The 16,585-nt window shown below is 45.7% G+C and overlaps 1 protein-coding gene across 24 annotated transcripts in view; it reads left to right on the top strand.

The window, feature by feature from the left end:
• The window catches only part of afdna (afadin, adherens junction formation factor a), an 87,551-nt gene that overhangs the window by 54,630 nt on the left and 16,336 nt on the right, over positions 1 to 16,585 (top strand). For all 24 annotated transcript variants that reach the window (XR_012928318.1, XR_012928317.1, XM_076037800.1 and 21 more), the window contains 9 exons: positions 619 to 699; positions 11,133 to 11,198; positions 11,306 to 11,379; positions 12,926 to 13,044; positions 13,999 to 14,196; positions 14,724 to 14,815; positions 15,047 to 15,241; positions 15,335 to 15,482; positions 16,034 to 16,442. Coding sequence is in view for 22 of the 24 variants with exons in the window: in XM_076037800.1 (XP_075893915.1) it covers positions 619 to 699; positions 11,133 to 11,198; positions 11,306 to 11,379; positions 12,926 to 13,044; positions 13,999 to 14,196; positions 14,724 to 14,815; positions 15,047 to 15,241; positions 15,335 to 15,482; positions 16,034 to 16,442 (1,382 nt within the window). In the remaining 2 variants the exon portion in view is untranslated. The remainder of the gene's footprint in view (positions 1 to 618; positions 700 to 11,132; positions 11,199 to 11,305; positions 11,380 to 12,925; positions 13,045 to 13,998; positions 14,197 to 14,723; positions 14,816 to 15,046; positions 15,242 to 15,334; positions 15,483 to 16,033; positions 16,443 to 16,585) is intronic.

The raw sequence follows: 16,585 nt of genomic DNA, 5'->3' as shown, positions 1-16,585 counted from the left end.
AAAGGGCATTTTTTTCCCCCCACGTACCGCTGGTATGTTTACTCTTACCAACGTGTGCGTAAACGCTGGAGTGAAATAAACGCCGAAGCGCAGACGTAATGTCCAACCCTGACCCAAATAGGTTCCCTTCGTCCAAATGCGATGTGGGAAAAGCTGCTCGCCTCCCTTTCTGCACGTCTGTGTTTCTTCCCCACCCAGTCAACTCGCACAATGCTCCTTAAATGAGCTGTGTGTGTGTGTGTGTGTGTGTGTGTGTGTGTGTGTGTGTGTGTGTGTGTGTGTGTGTGTGTGTGTGTGTGTGTGTGTGTGTGTGTGTGCCTAGCCTGATGTGGTTTTCATTCTTGACTGGCTTCCAGCGACCACAGGTTCCTCTGTGGTCTTCGCCATCGCCCCTCGTCTCTCCCCGGGTTCCTTCCCTCCCTTCTTCTCATCCCTCCCTCTTTTTCCGCTGCACGGCCCCGCTCACCTCCGTCGCGTCTGGGAGGCAGCGCGCGCCGCAGAGTTTTGCCGACGTTACGCCGTTTCACACGGCGACGACCGAGAGGCACTGCTGTTCCCTTTCTCTCTCTCTCTCACTGATCATCCTCCCTGCTGTCCGTCTCTCTTTTTTTTGTCCAGCCAATGAGGAAGGACCCGGAAGTTGTCACGGTGACCCTGAAGAAGCACAATGGCATGGGGCTCAGCATTGTGGCTGCCAAGGTAAGAAAGTTACATCTTTACCAAAAGATGAATTCCTATTGAAAGTGTTAAACTCAATCCCTAGAATATTTTATATATTATTTTCTATTCTATATATTTTATTTTTATGTGTATATGTATTTATGTATACACACATATGTATATATATATATATATATATATACACATATTCGTACACACATAAAATATATGCATATATTCACACTAGGGCCGTCGAAGTTAACGCAGTAATAACGTTAATAAGCGTTAATAACACGTCAATAACGCGTTAATAATGCGTTAATAACACGTCAATAACGCGTTCATAATGCGTTAATAACACGTCAATAACGCATTAATAATGCGTTTATAACACGTCAATAATGCGTTACCTCAAACTCTTTTTAACAACGCTAATTAAAACGCGCTATTAACGGCTGGTTCACACCGAAGGCGGAAGCGCCACTCATAGCCGCGGAACGGAGCCCGCTTCCTTTCGGAGCCTTTGTTAAGCAATGGCGTCGTTCACGCCAAATTTGAAGTGGCCGCGCAGCGATCGTTTCGGCGTCTGGTCTGTTTTGTGCGCAAGCCGTGAGCAATCCACGTTCAAGTTTGGACTTGAAAGAAACACGAGAGAATCCGGTTAATTTTCAAAATAAAACACCTCGCTTGACAAATGCGATTATGGTTTGAGAATACCTCAAGGTTTGAGTTTTTTTTTCGAGAGTATCTGGACAGTACAAGTACGTAATCGTTTTGGAACCTTACAATGAAAGTAAAACTAGAATATATCCACAAAGAAATTATTATTGACCACTCCAATTGTCTCTAGAGTATAAGAATCACATTAAACACAAAATTGTAAAGTTACATATAGAGCAGGGTAAAAAAAAAAATGCAATTAATTTGCAATTAATCGCGAGTTAAATTGGGACACTAAGCGATTAATCGCGATTAAAAAACTTTGTCGACTGACACACACACACAAAAATATTCATATATTCACATTTTTTCTGAAAGCACTGTGGGGAAATGGCAAAGGATGTGACAGGAAACTGGCATATAACTTGAAGGCGCTTCGTCCTGGCTGTGGAAAAGGGAGCACATTGGTTTCAAATCCTCGTGTGTGTGTGTGTGCCTGTGTGTGTGTGTGTTCGAGTGAGGCCGGGCGACAGTGCTGACAGAAAAGTCTGCCATTTCAAATGGACCGTTTTCATTGTTGAGTCTGACAGCAGCGCGGAGACTAAACAGTGCCACTGGTGAGAACGGCTCTGGACGGCGCTCACTAAATCACTTCTTTAATGGTTTGCTGTTGGAGGGAAGTGGTCGCCGGGGGTGGGACGATGAATCCCTCTTCTTTGTTTATTTGATCTTGCGCACAACCAGTGTGCTCGGTAAACCTTGAGAATTTGCAGACACACATCAAAGTCGGGCTTTGAACAGGAGCGCACAGGCTTGGATAAGTTTGCCTCTTTTCATATACAACATTATTATTTTTATTAAGGTCCTTAGTATTCTCTCGCGTCTCTGCTGCATAGACGGGGCGGCTTCAGTTTTGTTTAGTTTTTGGTTTGTGCTGCTCAACACGTTTTGTCTAAATTTTTTTGCATCATTTCACAGATGCACTGACAGCGAATCATTGCGCTCCATTATCTCATTCATTTTTGTTTTGTTTTATTTTGAATATCTTCATAAAAACTATCTTTTGACACATGCTAACGAGCTGTGTGAACGTTGCTGTATTTTTTTTTTTTCAACTTTTTTATTTTAAATTTGGAATCATCATACAAAACACACCCGCGAGCGACCCAGAGCTTGCAGGCGAGAGGCTGGGCTGCACGTCCACTTCGTCAGGCGCAGTCCAGACATAAAACACAGCGGCAGAGCCGCGAGGAAACGTGAGGGAACGGCTGACGGACCTGCCCGGTGCGGCACGAAGTCCCTCAGTCACCGTCCTGGTCGCCCGCCGGTGGCAAACGCGCGCCCGTCGCCCTGTAATTTTTGCGCGGAGGAGTGATCGTTAACCTGCCTCGCCTCCCGCTATTAAATTAATGACAGCGTGAAAGATTGACGATAAACGGCCCTGGATCTTCCTGCGTCTCACCGAGCTCCACCGCCCGCACCTGGTGTCGTTTCAGCTTTGGCGTTTTTTTTTTATTCTGTGCAATTTCACTGCAGATTCACTGCAGATTCACTGGGGGCGTCCATGAGTCTACTTCATAGATAGGCAGACGGATAGATAGTTACTTTATTGATCTTCAGGAGAAATGTCCGTTCCTAGCAGCTTGACAAGGGAACTACTGTAATAAAACACAAAGTGCTAAACTGCAGTAGAAAGAGAGATAAAAGTATGGTATGAGATAGAAATATAAAAATAAAAAATACTGAATTTGCTTTGTTGTCAGAAGGCGTGGCTCATCTTTGCATTGCATCCCGTTTGGTCTCTTCTGCCACTCTGGAAAAGCGACTGCAGTTCCTGGGATTTGTTCTCCCGCGTCGTGCCCCCCCCCACATTCCCCCACCTCCCTCCTTATTTTAACTTTGAGTGAGTTTCCTGCTGGAGGCGAGAGCGTTTCCTGCGCGTCCGCACGCCGACCGCGCGCGAGAAGGGGGGGTTGCGAGCGCGGGAAAGGAACAGAGCTGCTCCCCTCTCTCCTCCGCCACCCTGTTTGTTCTCCCGAAGCCGCCGGGCTCACGAGGAGCCGGGAGTCGGAGCCGGTGGGGGGGGGGAGAGAAAAAAAAGTCAAGACGGGCAGAATTTAGCCACGCAGCTGCTCGGATTCTCCGTCAACTGGGCTGAACTGCGTCCCGTTATATAACGCACACCCTGCGCGCGTGTGCGCGTGTGCGTGCCGGCCAAGTGCAGCTGCAGCAGTGCTCCACCTCAGTCTGACCAGCCCGCCGTTCCCAGTTGACACCTCACCTCTGAATTGCTGCTCCGACTCGCTGCTTCTGAACCAGACACACTGCAATTAAAGGACTCCTGGAGGATTTTTTTTCTTCTCTCTTTTTTTGCCCTTGGAAGTATTTAAGGAATTTACTGCATCTTTTTAACTGTGAACAACAGACTTTAATTTTTTTTTTTTTTTTTCAATTTTTTTCTTTTTACTTTTTAAAGTGTTTTTTCACACCTTTTTTTCCGGCTTCCGAACGTGTTTCGAAGAGTTAAACCGGCCGTTTTCAACGCTAGAGGTTCGGCAGAATGGATTAGTCCCCTTGCCTGTTGTGATAGGGCGGTTTGGACTTGTCGGCGCATGTTCGCGGGTTTTGAACGGACTCTGGGATTAAAGGAGGGGTGCGCAGCTCTGTTGGTGCGAGCGTATGCGGCTTCCCAGTCAGGATCTTGAACAGCAGGAACATGTGGTTTTCAGTGGTGGGCAGAAGAGAACAGGTAACACCTCTTTTTTTTCCCAGTTGAATTTTTCACTTGTTCAACTAAGTTTTTAAAAAGAAAGTGATACATCATTTTTTAGAATCATTGTGTTTGTATAGTCCCATTTTTTTTTTTTTTTTCTTCTGGGACTCAACTGCTGGTGCCCAGCAAAGAATGTGAAAGACAGCAGACCTGGCTGTGCAAATTTCCACTGTGCCCTTCAGCCAGATGTTTGTTTGCCTTTGCTTGCTGCTCTGCTAATGGTTAAACATAAGTACACACGCAGAACACAGGTGATAAAAAAAAAAAGAAAAAAAAAGACTTTCTTTTAAGGCAAATGCATTTCAATTGAGAAGTCTTCTCTCCATTGCTGATACTGTTTTAGGGCGTATGTGATCAGTAATGAAAACATTCACATGTTTGTATCTCTGAATCAAACCTAATAATTATGTTGAAATTCAAATCCAAAAGTCGAATTATTAATTGCAGATTCACTGTTTTGGCAGGAGAATTTTTCAGAATGTCTTGATTATGTTGGAGCATCAAGCTGTCAATGCGGACGGTTTTGACCGAATATTAAAACTAGCCGTAGTTTGCTCCCGTTAAGAAAAGCATTTACAGATCAGACGTTGTATTGATAACAGTAGCGTGATTGACCATATTAACAGGGATGTGTGCAATTGGCAATACCTGGGCTGAGCTGAGCTGGAGTCTCTCGTCCTTCCCCTGCGTTTGCATGCTCATACATGTAGACATTATACTATTTAATCTTTGCCTTGAATTCTTCATACGCAATAATGTGTTGCAATGAAAGTTGCTGATTTCTCTGAGTCTCACCTGACAAAGCTGCGCCCCTCGTCTGTTCCCTGCATTTAAATGTGGTGACTTTACATTTTCCTCCTTGCTCCGTTCACTGGAACTCAGCAGAGATCGAGGAGCTGGGTAAATAAAAGGCAAAGTCTGTCCCAGCAGTTTTCTCTCTGAAAATATAGCTCATATTGAAAAACTCAATTTTCACTTTTATCGGAAGAATCACAAACATGTTTTTCTCTACTACTTACTTTGGGCTACTCTGGAGACTTCCAGGGACTGTATTGCCTTATTTGCCTTGAAGATAACAAGGAGATCAGGCCTTTCAAGGAGCTTTGTTTAATTTGCAGCCATGCCAAAAGTCCGGATCAGAGTCGGCCACTGAAGTCGGGACGGGACTCAAGTGACTTTGTTCTGATGCAGTCCCAAAATGATAAAGGCTTGGTTGCGTTTGTCGCCGCCATCGGTTTGGAGGGAACAATCGTGCGTCTGTTGGTCTTCTCAGCTGAGCGAATGGCGTTCGGCGTGGAACAATTGTCTAAGAGGGCGACCCCCCTGTGAGAGCTGGAACAATGGGAGGATGTAGCGTGCTACATGTAACACTGGCTTTCCTGTGCAAAGTTTGTGCAGGCGCTGTTTACAAGGTGCGCGCATCACGCTTAAAAATAAGAATCACTCGGCCCTTGTGGGTGATTTTTAAGCGGGTTTGTTCAGGTGGCATGCGGGAATTCTGTCACGGAATGCGACGTTACACTTCCCACCTGGTGTGATGTCACATTGTCAAATCCCTCCCAAAAAATTTGGCTGAGTAGGCTTCACATTCGGTGGTCGGCTCCCCTATGTGACTTGCCATTGTGGTTTAACCCTGACCCCAATCCATCATTGAGTCAGCTTGAGCACAATGCATGATGGGATCCGTTGCTGGCTCTTCGGGTGTACACCATCTTTTGGCAATGCATTGTGGGATCCATTGAGCGGACTATATAGTGAATACCGATATTCACCCAGAATTTTGGACAGCACTACAGAATGCTGTGGTACCTTTATAATGAGTTGGGGGCGATTCCGAATGCAGTCACTAGCTGCGTTTCCATTGCTTCTAGAATTGCGCAAAACTTAAATATCTCAATAAAAAACTGATAATGGAAACTCCTAAACCTCTCAAATATCAGCAAAAGGGTTTTACGCTCTCATGAGGTGTTTTTTTTCAGACGTGGCGATATAGAGGTATATCACAAAAGTGCAATGGAAACACTTCTTTCGCATTTACGCGTCACCGGACGTGACGTGCGGGGTCGTGGGACGAGATTTTACGAGAATTACGGTTTATGCGCTTCACACCATTCAATGGAAACACCTGCAAATCGCATTTGCACTTTGTCGAAATTGCAAAAATATCGCTTTTATTTTGCGAAAAACCGTAATGGAATTGCAGCCAGTGTTGTGTTATGATTATGTTGGATGGACATTTGATATCACCTCATACCGATCACAGGCTCCTGAATTGAATCAACATCGTATCGTGATAGCCCTTGTGATATTGGCAGACATGGTCATTCAGACATTGATTTAATATCGTATCGTGTTGGAGCTGACGAGTTACACCCCGAGTGTGTCTGCGAAGGTTCTCAGTCGCCCAGGTCATCTTAATGTCGAAGGGTTCATTTGAAGCAACTGGACTTGTTCTTGCCATCTTGAAGACGTCCAGAACTTCAGACCTGAAGAAAGAAGCCTTTCGGATGAGAGGCGAAACGTCTCCCAAGATCGCAAGAACTAGTCTAGCTGACTCAACTTAACCCTTCTACATTGCCACGCCTTTGACTATTGATCGGCCTCGCCAAGAGGTTGATCAAACACTTTGGTGCATCAACAGGAGCTGTGGCTTATTTCTTGTTTGCACCGAAAGGGGAACTTGAACCTTTGCCAGCTCCTTTAAATGTTACAGACAAGACGTTCGTCCAGTTACTTTGCCACTTCACCCACATCCATTTCAATGACTTTGAAGAGTAGAAATGGCTACAATGTTCCATTTGATGTGTCAGGTTACACACCTGGTCAGATTTGTTATTTTCCAAATGACTCAAAGTACCTGTGTGGCTCGGTTAAGCCCTTAAGTGCCAGCGTCTTCCCAAGACCGCCTCTTATGGATAAGTGGTTCATAACCTCAAAAAAAGCCTCCAGAAAGCAGGTGGAGGCTTATTTACATAGCAGGCTGTAATCTTGGTGCGCGTAGCCAGCCTGCATTAGCAGTAGTTTTTGCCAGCAGCAAGTCAGACGTACGCGACGGTCCGTCCTTCTGAGTTTTCTGCGCGGATCTGCTGTAAGTGGCAGTTTGTCAGTGTGACTCAGCCGCACAGGGGTTTTGGTGAAAAATGTCACTCTACTGTCCAGAGAGAAGCCAAGAATGGATGTGTAATTAACATTCTTCCCAAATTTCAGGTTCATTTTTTCCCTTTTTTTTTTTTTTTGTTTTACGGAAGGTTGCCTTGGTGCTGCATTCTTGTCGACTCTTGCCCGTTACTTTCTGAGACTGACTGTTTCTTCAGCTCTTGCTTTGCTTACAAAATTGGTACATGGAAAGCATTCATGCTACATTGATATCATCTCAAGGATACAGAGAATGTATTCATTTCTTCGTTTAAACCAGATAATTGAAAGAAATGCTCACAGCACTGGTGGGTAGACCGCGACAGAAAACGTCAGGGTCGATGACATCAGGGAGCTTTTGTTAGGTGTCGTCTTGGTCTCACAATGTCAAAAATGAGCACGTCATGATGGGCGGGACTGTTTAAGTACAGACTGTCAGAACACTTAGCTGTGGTCAGTCATCAATGAGACGCTTGCGTTTGTGAATTTTGCAGTTAAACACCTTGTCGGACGGCAGCATGTTGCGCAGTGAGCGCTGCAATGGATGTGCTCTGAAAAGTTTTGACGAGGTCAAATACAGGTCACCTGTTTCCCCTTGCTATTCTACATGTAGGTGCATTCTGAAATTCCACCCGCAATCCAAATACATATGAAACATTTCTGGATAGCAAAGTTTGCCGTCAGGGCTATTGCACAAGTGCACCAGCAGTCTTGCGGGAGTTCTGTTTATTAGCCATTAGAGGCAGCTGAGCCCTTCGGGCAGCCGTCTCTCCTTAAAGTGGCCTGGCAGCTTTGAGGCGAGCTTGACTTGTTGTGTCAGAACCGGTTTAGGAGCCAGGCTTGTCGAATAAATCCGCCAATAAGGCTTCCCAAGGTATTTCAGCTTCTCTTTTAGGTCCCACATGTTACTGGAAACACACGACGCACACGTTGATTTTAATTAACGGAGCCTAAAGTGGATAGTTGGCACGGAGGCAACCTCAGTCTCCCTTCAGTGTAATGTTAACGTCACATGCTTGTGTTACAGTTTTAATCGACGCAGCAAACCTGCCGTGTTCACGTTTGAGCGGCACTCTCTGCTTTTTGCAGAATGTAGTTAATGTCGGTTGCCTCTTAAGATTATATTGATTGATTGTGTCTTGCCTTGGTTGTAAGTTATGGACATTGAAAGGCTATTTTTCTATCAACACAATTACATCGGTAATCCGGTGGTGCAGTTGATTTGCCTTGGTTGCACTGTGGAGTGGGTAAGATTGTTTTTATTGGCCGGCTAGCAGAAAACGCTGGCTCCTGTGTCCAAACCTCTGACCCGCCCCTTTAACAAGTCCCTCAGGTAAAGCTTTTGAGTGCCAGATGTGCTACATTCCCTGCGTGGGATCCCTCGAACTTGTCGTCCTAAACATCCTCAGGGCCAAACCAGGTAATATACAGTCAAAGCCTGATCTGAGAAGGGGCTTGAAGCTGCGGCTCCACTAGAATCAGGGGACCTCTTAAGTAATGCATGACAGAAGTAAATCAGTCAGAATGATTTACTGCCCATCTAGCACAGGAAATCCGTGCCTGCATTATATCCGGCCTCATTATTTCACATACAGCAGATCCACACAAACATTCTCTTATAGAGACACAGTAGTGACATTGTGGCCTGATGTCTCTGCTGGTTAAAAAAAAAAAAAAAAAAAAAAAAAAACTTTGGCCACAGCTCTGTCCTCTGTCTTTGAATAGTGAATGGCATGGTCACTACAATGCCATCATAGTATATTCTAATTCAGCCGTTGCATTAAATGAATCAACCAGTATGCAAAAAAATATAAATGGAAATAAATTGTGTGCCGCTTCGAGTAAGCTGAAAAAAGGCATTCGTCTCGTGCAAGGTGACAAGGCAGGACAAAGCTCATTGTCCCTGCAACGAATCGATCACTTTGAACAGGCATTTTTTTCTCGTTAACTTATTCAAAAGGTGGTTCCTGTTGCAGGAAGTCGCATAATCTGTAGCAGTATTTACTTGTCAGGTTCAGAAAAACTCAATGGAAACTGTTGGGCCAAAGAATAAAAACATCTTGTCGAGCTGGTTTGTTGGTCGTCTGGACGAAAGAATCAAACGTATCTCGTGGGCTCAGTCGTTCAGAGACTGGACCTCCTTGTTTCTCGGTCTAATTGACCGCAGTGGATTTTTTCGACAAAGGTCACGACTCTTTGTGCGTTGGCCAAGGGCACTTTCTTTTTTCCATCGGAATCTCTTCGGAGCTCCCCACAATGTCGTGGCAAATCGTTTCCTGTGTGCCCTGACAGATGGCTCCCGCGGCCGCTGCTAGACGGTGCTGATGAGATAGCTTGTCACGCATGTGCACAATAGCTTGTTGTCCCAGCAGTACGCTAAAGTTCCATAATGTCCAACATGGTTCAATTCCTTTGTTTCATTATTTATTTTTATTTTTTTAGGAGTTATTGGTATTTTAGGTGGTTCCTGATGTAGTACCCAAGTAGTACACTTGGAACCAAACGTTTGCTGTGCAAGGATTGCAGTTATGCCGGAGCTGGAGCTATCGATCATTTTTTTTGGAGTCGATTAATCTATTGATTAATCCTTCGGTTCGGTTATATTATTATTTGAATATGTGAAAGTAAATTCTAAAAATGTGATCACAAAATGTATGAAAAACACCCTTTCTTTCATTCCAAAACTAGCGTGAAACAACAAATTCAAAAATATAAATGGAAGGAGATGTTATCTCCCCTATGTGATCGATAACCAATATTGCAAGGCAGTGAAATTAGGGAAACAAAGGTTAAATTTAATGTAATATGTAAAAAAACAAAAAAAACAATTCAAATCGATTGACCGTTTTGGCTGTAAATCACACTTAGCATGGCTAGTAGGATGTATTCGTCTTTGACGCTACAGCTCATAAAATTCTGCACACGGCCCACAAACAGCAAGAGTTAATAACCTGCATGTCCCCCCCGTGTCTTTTCCTAAACTATGTGGTTTTCTGCACACGCACTGCCATATCTCCTGGTCCGACGGATGGAAGCAATTAGAAGCCTGCTCCGGTTTTTTACGAGCGACTTTAAAGTCATGCTGTTATTTTGAAGTTGGGGCAGGTAGTTTTCTGTATCTCCCATTTTCAACATTTCCTGTGCTTAAGTCCTTTTTATAAAAGCTGCGATTTCTGCCTCAGGATAAGCTCGTCTGAAGGCAGTGGGGATCATTCCTTTGCTTTATTGGTTCATCGCTATTACTTTTATGCGCAGCACAGTGGGGAGTACTCAACTGAACTACACTACGCTACTCAGTTTAGTGCTGGATATCATTCAAAAAGTCGTGATTCAACGGCAAATTTTGATCCGGTGGTTTTGATTCCGGTTCCAGAACGATAGTTTCTTTGATACCAGATGTTTTAAAACCACCTAACTACAACAGAGATCTGGTGTCATTACAGCACAAAGCTTCATGTTACTTGTGATTCAAATCAGGATTTCCTACAAACCAACCTTGGTTGCATTCCCGTCCTTTGCTGCTACATCCTTGGTGCAAAAAGCATTTTGCTTTATTTTCATCCACCTTACTGAAGTGAAGTAACACTTCAGACTTCTTTGTTATGACCCTAATTTTAACTTTGCTTCCAAGCACTCTATATTGTGAAAGCCTTTCACCAGCGACTTTAGATCTTGACATATGTATAATAACAATAATAATAATAATATCAGAATTCTGTACTTAAATATGATACATTTTCAATATTGGATAGGATCAGGGCATTTTGGCCACAAATGCGTCAAAGTTCGATACCAAATCCTCTAAAACTGCTGGTGAGACGTAGAATAAATAATCTGCACACACTTGCGGTTCTCACAAATTCTTTTCTTTTTTTTTTTTTTTGCTCTCCCTTTCTCTCCACAGGGTGCCGGACAGGAGAAGCTGGGCATCTACATCAAGTCTGTTGTCAAAGGAGGAGCGGCAGATGTGGTCAGTCCAACCACACAGGGAAAAAAAGCAGGATCGTGGCAAACGTTCCCAGAGGGAGGGTGGCGTAAGCGCTGTGCCGCTCACATTGTTCATTTGTGTTCACGCAGGACGGCCGCCTGGCTGCAGGTGACCAGCTGTTGAGCGTGGACGGGCGCAGCCTCGTTGGCCTGTCGCAGGAGAGGTAAATCCCAGAGGTTTTAAATGGGCGCAGACTTTGTTGAACTACCATTTTGTTCCAGCGGCCAGAAATTGCATAATTGGACGCCGGCCAGAAAAAAGGCTGATTGCAGATTGCGTAATTGCGGCATCGTCGGTGTCACGCTAATGCGACGTCATTGTGCAAGCCGCAGAATCCCATCGGGTCTCGCGGCTCCTGAGTATTTTTAGCGAGAGCGAAAATATTTCCAGCGTGTCCTAACCGCACGCCTGCAGAAACTCGCTGGTTGGGTTTTGTTGGACACGACGCTCCAGTGTCCCGCGGCGAAACGTGCTGCTCCCGCCTCTCGACTTAACCCCCCCCCCCCCTCCGTCGACGTGCAGAGGCTTGACGTTCGGGGTTCCAGCCTGTGTGTCATATGTCAGCAGCAGGTCAAACTGGATTGACGAACTGTTTGAATAGTCGACGCGTGCAGGAGACATTCGGAACACGCGAGGTCGTTTCGCAGCACGTCATCGCCGGATTTCGTCGAAGTCTACCACTTTTTTCTTTGGCCGTCTTTTTCGGTATCACCCCGTGGTCGTCTCCTCTCCTCTCCTTTCCTCTCCTCTCATCTCCTGGACTTCTCCCCCAGATGGTGCTTGATTTGTTGCCTTGTGGGTCGGGCAGATTCCTCCTCAGCCGAGACGTTTCCAGCTATGGCTTCGGTGCCTTCTATCTGCTCATTTGCGAGCCTTAGATGTTGCATTCCCCGAATTCCATCCGGTCAGACGCACAGCTAGCTTGGTCGGTACCTTGTGCGATGACGCATGCTGGATTAAAAAAAAAAAAAAACTTGGCTTCGGCAGCCCTTAAAATAAAGCAGTTTCAGTTCAGTTACAACACACCAAAACCAGCTGTTTCCTTTCAGTTGATTTGCTCGGCACAACGCGTAACATTTCATCGCAGTTTTGCAGTGTTTCATATTGCTGTGGTGAAGGTATGTTTATTTTGTATGGCCTATGACTATCATTGGAGTAAATAAAGACATTTATCTTGTTTGGTAGTTTCAAAGCAAAGGCAATGGATCGCTGTTAAAAGTACCCAAATTATTGTTTGAGAACAAGCGGCCATTAAAATGTCAGCGAACGTCGGCTACTGTTTGGAATCATGAAGGTGATGATAATGGTGCTTGTCAGATTATGATGTGTTCAGGGTCCTCGTAATATAAGAAGACCTACTGAAGTTAAATAAGGCTGCGTTCAGACTGCAGGCGAATCTGATTCAAATCAGATTCCTTCTCAAATCTGTTTTTAGCAAGAGTCCAAATGGGATCTGTCCAGATTTGAAACTACTTCCCGAAGGTGGTTTCAATCAGTATTGCAAAAATCGGATTTCATGTGATTTGTGACTGTTAGGACTACAAAAGAGCCATCCGGTTTCAATCTGGATGAGCTAAAAATCAGATTTTGGCTGGCAGTCTGAACGTGGCCTAATATACATGAAATGTACTGCGTGATCAATTTTAATGGCGCCATCTGGAATTCTTAAAGTTCTGTTACTCAACCTCTGCTTCGCTACTTGCGCGCAGGGCGGCGGAGCTGATGACGAGGACGGGCTCAGTCGTCACTCTGGAGGTTGCCAAACAAGGTGCCATCTACCACGGCCTGGCCACACTCCTCAACCAGCCCAGTCCCATGATGCAAAGGGGTAAAAACACACACGCACGAGCCCACACACTTAATAATGCAAAACGTGTTGAGGGCTCTCAGTTGACTTACTGGAATCAACCGAACTGAATGCACCGTAAGATCTCCTCCTTTTTTTTTCAAGGACTTAAATCATTAATGTGGTTTACAGGAAAAGATAAGACCAAAAAAATATTTTATCATGCTTTGGCTTTTCCGCACTTTCTCATTAATAATCTAGTTTGGCAGGGCAAATTATCTATGTCCACTTTAAACAAAGATTTGAAGATGTGGACAGGCAACGCACAAGTCCTCCCACACAAAGATGATTAAAAGACACAATCCGACTCGTAGCTTCTTTCAGACAGATTCTTGCCGGTCGGTATTTCCGATGAATGTTGCGGTCGCATTACTTTGGCGTCGCCTGCGAAGGAGGATTCTTTGTTTTCTTTCTCTGTACTCCAGTAAAGAAGGATGTAAAGCGTTCTTGTGGCCACAGTCTGCTCTGGGTGTCCGCGTGTGTGGCTGCACACACTCGATAAAGAGCCGTGTTCCTCAGCCAGCAGTCTGTGCTCCGAGATAAACTGCAGGGGTGTTCCTTCAAAGTTCCTGTGATCAGTGTGTTGCTCCGCCAGCAGACGCGCTTGACAGCAAGGCTCGCTTGCGGACATTGATGGGCCAATGTTGCTCAGTGTTAACTGGATAACTCAGTTTTGCAGGGTTAGGGTTATAAGTTGATTCGGGTGATTAAGGGATAAAAGTCAGAGGTTTTTGGTGCGGTGACACTTTTTGTTAGAGGCCTGGCTAAAACTTTGAACACAGAAAGAATATTTGTCAGAGACCCTACCGCAAGGCAAGAATCTATTTTCTTTCATAACAACAGAAAAAATGTCTTCTGGAACAGTATTTTAAACTCAAACGTCTTCATATTCCTCAACCCTCGACGTTTTTTTTTTTTTCCTCCTCCCCCGGGCAGCGTCAGACCGAGGCCGTGACAAAAACGGCAAGCTGCGACCAAAGAGCGAAGGCTTCGAGCTGTACAACAACTCGGTGCAGAACGGTGCGCCAGAGAACCCGCAGGTTGGCTGGGATTCGTACCCCGAACCAAAGAAGACCAACGAGGACCGGCTGCTCAAGAACCGAGCGGACCATCGCTCCAGCCCCAATGTTGCCAGTAAGCCTTCCTGCATTTAGGATTGAGCTAACATTTGAATTAATTGTGTGTGTGTGTGTGTGTGTGTGTGTGTGTGTGTGTGTGTGTGTGTGTGTGTGTGTGTGTGTGTGTGTGTGTGTGTGTGTGTGTGCGCGCGCGCACATATGTTTTTTTTTCTTTCGAAGAGCCTTACAGCTCCTTTGCAAAAACACGTACAGATTTCTGTTATTTTTTGCCTCTACAAAACAGATAGATAAATATATCATTAGCTTTGTGTTTGGCGATGCCTATGGATAAAATTGGGCAGAGATGGTAATAAAGATAGGAATATTAAAAAATGCTTTTATTTTTTTAAGCACCCCACCCTCATATTTCCTTATCTGCAAAAAAAATCCTGGAGCCCACAACCACAAACATTCCAATTGGGTCAGCCTGGGTTTAGTACTCTGCTCCCTGAAAGGATTGCTCCATTTGGAATCAAAATGTATTTGGTGGCGAGCAACCTTTACTGTAATTAAACTACTCTGTATCCCCTCCCCCTTTGTCAGATCAAGGCCAGAGTCCCGCGGGCAAAATGGTCTACCCGGGAGGACCTGGAACGAAGATCACCTCGGTCTCCACCGGCAACTTGTGTGCAGATGTAAGTGACCTCTGCAGTGTAATTAGTGGCGTCTTCATGTTGAACGCTCTGGCAGGCCAATTAACACTGTGGTGACGAGAGGAGTCGCGGGCTCGGGGCCTCTCGCGCCGAGACGCCGTGTTATTTTCATGGAGCGGCGATATTCAGACTGGCTGTCGCCGGCTTTTGTTTTGGAAAGCTTTTATGAGTATTTTCGCTTCAAAGCTGCCGTTTCTGGTTTTCCTCCGCCAGGATGAGCCCTCGCCTCCCCGTCCAGAGGCTTACCCCATCCCCACCCAGACCTACCCCAGGGATTACTTCACCATACCAGCTTCAAAGAGTCAAGACCGCGTCATTGGTCCCGGGCAGGGGCCCTCTCAACACTGGCAGGGAATGGAGGACAGAGAGCGCCTCCCCGTGGTCGACAACATCCACAACAGCATGCAGGTACGAGGAGCAGGATCCAGTGGCCAAGTCGACGGTTTCTGCCCGAGTCAGTCCGGTCAACGTGTTCAACGCGTTCTGCTGTGTTCTCCCCAGCGGGTGAACCACTCCCAGGAGGACTTGTACCCACCAGCAGGAGGCATGAGGCCAGAGGATCTCATGCAACAGCACTACCAGCAGGACTACCAGCATCGAGAACTGGACTACCAACACCGAGATCTGGACTACCAGAGAGGTTTGCCAGGTAGGACGGCGAGGAAGTCCCCTGATAGTGTAGAGTTTGAGACTGAGAAACCAAGGTCCATTTCTGGGATTAAAAACCTGACGCAAGGCACTGAATTCTGAGTTGCTTGTAATTTACCAGGTGGTTCCTTGGAAAGTGCAATGAGAAGTGGAATACATAAGTAAAGGCCTCTGAATGGACAGTCCATTGGCCGTATGACACGCTCTACCCAGATATATAGAAATATGGATTTATTTTAATATGCCACCACAGATTGAAAGGCCGTAAACCTTTGCCCTAAATATTGTGTATTGTGCAAAAGTTTACTTGAGCAGTTTTTCTAATAGCAATGCGTGTCTTGAGCCCATTAGTGTTGCTGCGTTCTGGAGCTTAGTAGAGTTTTTTTTTTTTTTTAAGGATAATTGTACAAGATTGTTCCACTGTGAGCGCAGGATGAAGACCAAAAACAAAACAGATGGGACGCTTAAAAATGGAACCGCACAGTTGTTCTCAATGAACGCATCACATCACATCACTTTACGCTGACGATTCGACGACTTCCTGCTCTGTAGGTGTAGGAGGTCCAGACCACTGGGCGCCGCAGCCGCAAGTGTCCTCCTCGCTGGAGTCGTCCACGTCCAGCCAAGAGCACCTCAACTTCTCCACCTCGTCCTCCTCCTCCAACAAGACCCAGAACCAGAAGACCGGGCCCGGCCGGTGGAAGACGCCCAACGCCCCCCATTCCGTGCCCCCGCACCTGGTCCAAACGTCCTCCCGCTCTGACCTGCCTCCTCCCCCGCCTCCGCCGCCGGCGGCCTACCCGGACCCGTACGACCCGTACGAGCCCCAGACCGAGCTGCCGCTGCCACCGCCGCCCGCCGCCATCAATCCGGCGGCCGCTCAGCAGGCCGCCGACCGCAAGAAGCGGGAGGAGCAGCAGCGCTGGTATGAGAAGGAGAAGGCTCGACTGGAGGAGGAAAGGTGTGGTTACATAATTTTTTAAAAATTTATTATTATTATTATTTTATTCGTTACAATTAGGGCTGACATTTTGATTTATGACTGTTTTTATAATTGGACCATTTATTATATATTTTATATATTTATTATTTGGAACCAAATGA

This window comes from Nelusetta ayraudi, unplaced genomic scaffold (genome assembly GCF_046127955.1).
Source record: "Nelusetta ayraudi isolate G7.1 ecotype Tasmania unplaced genomic scaffold, CSIRO-AGI_Nayr_v1 ptg000052l, whole genome shotgun sequence".
Lineage (NCBI taxonomy): Eukaryota > Metazoa > Chordata > Actinopteri > Tetraodontiformes > Monacanthidae > Nelusetta > Nelusetta ayraudi.
The sequence above is the reverse complement of the archived record's forward strand: the minus strand, read 5'-3'. Positions and strand labels throughout refer to the sequence as shown.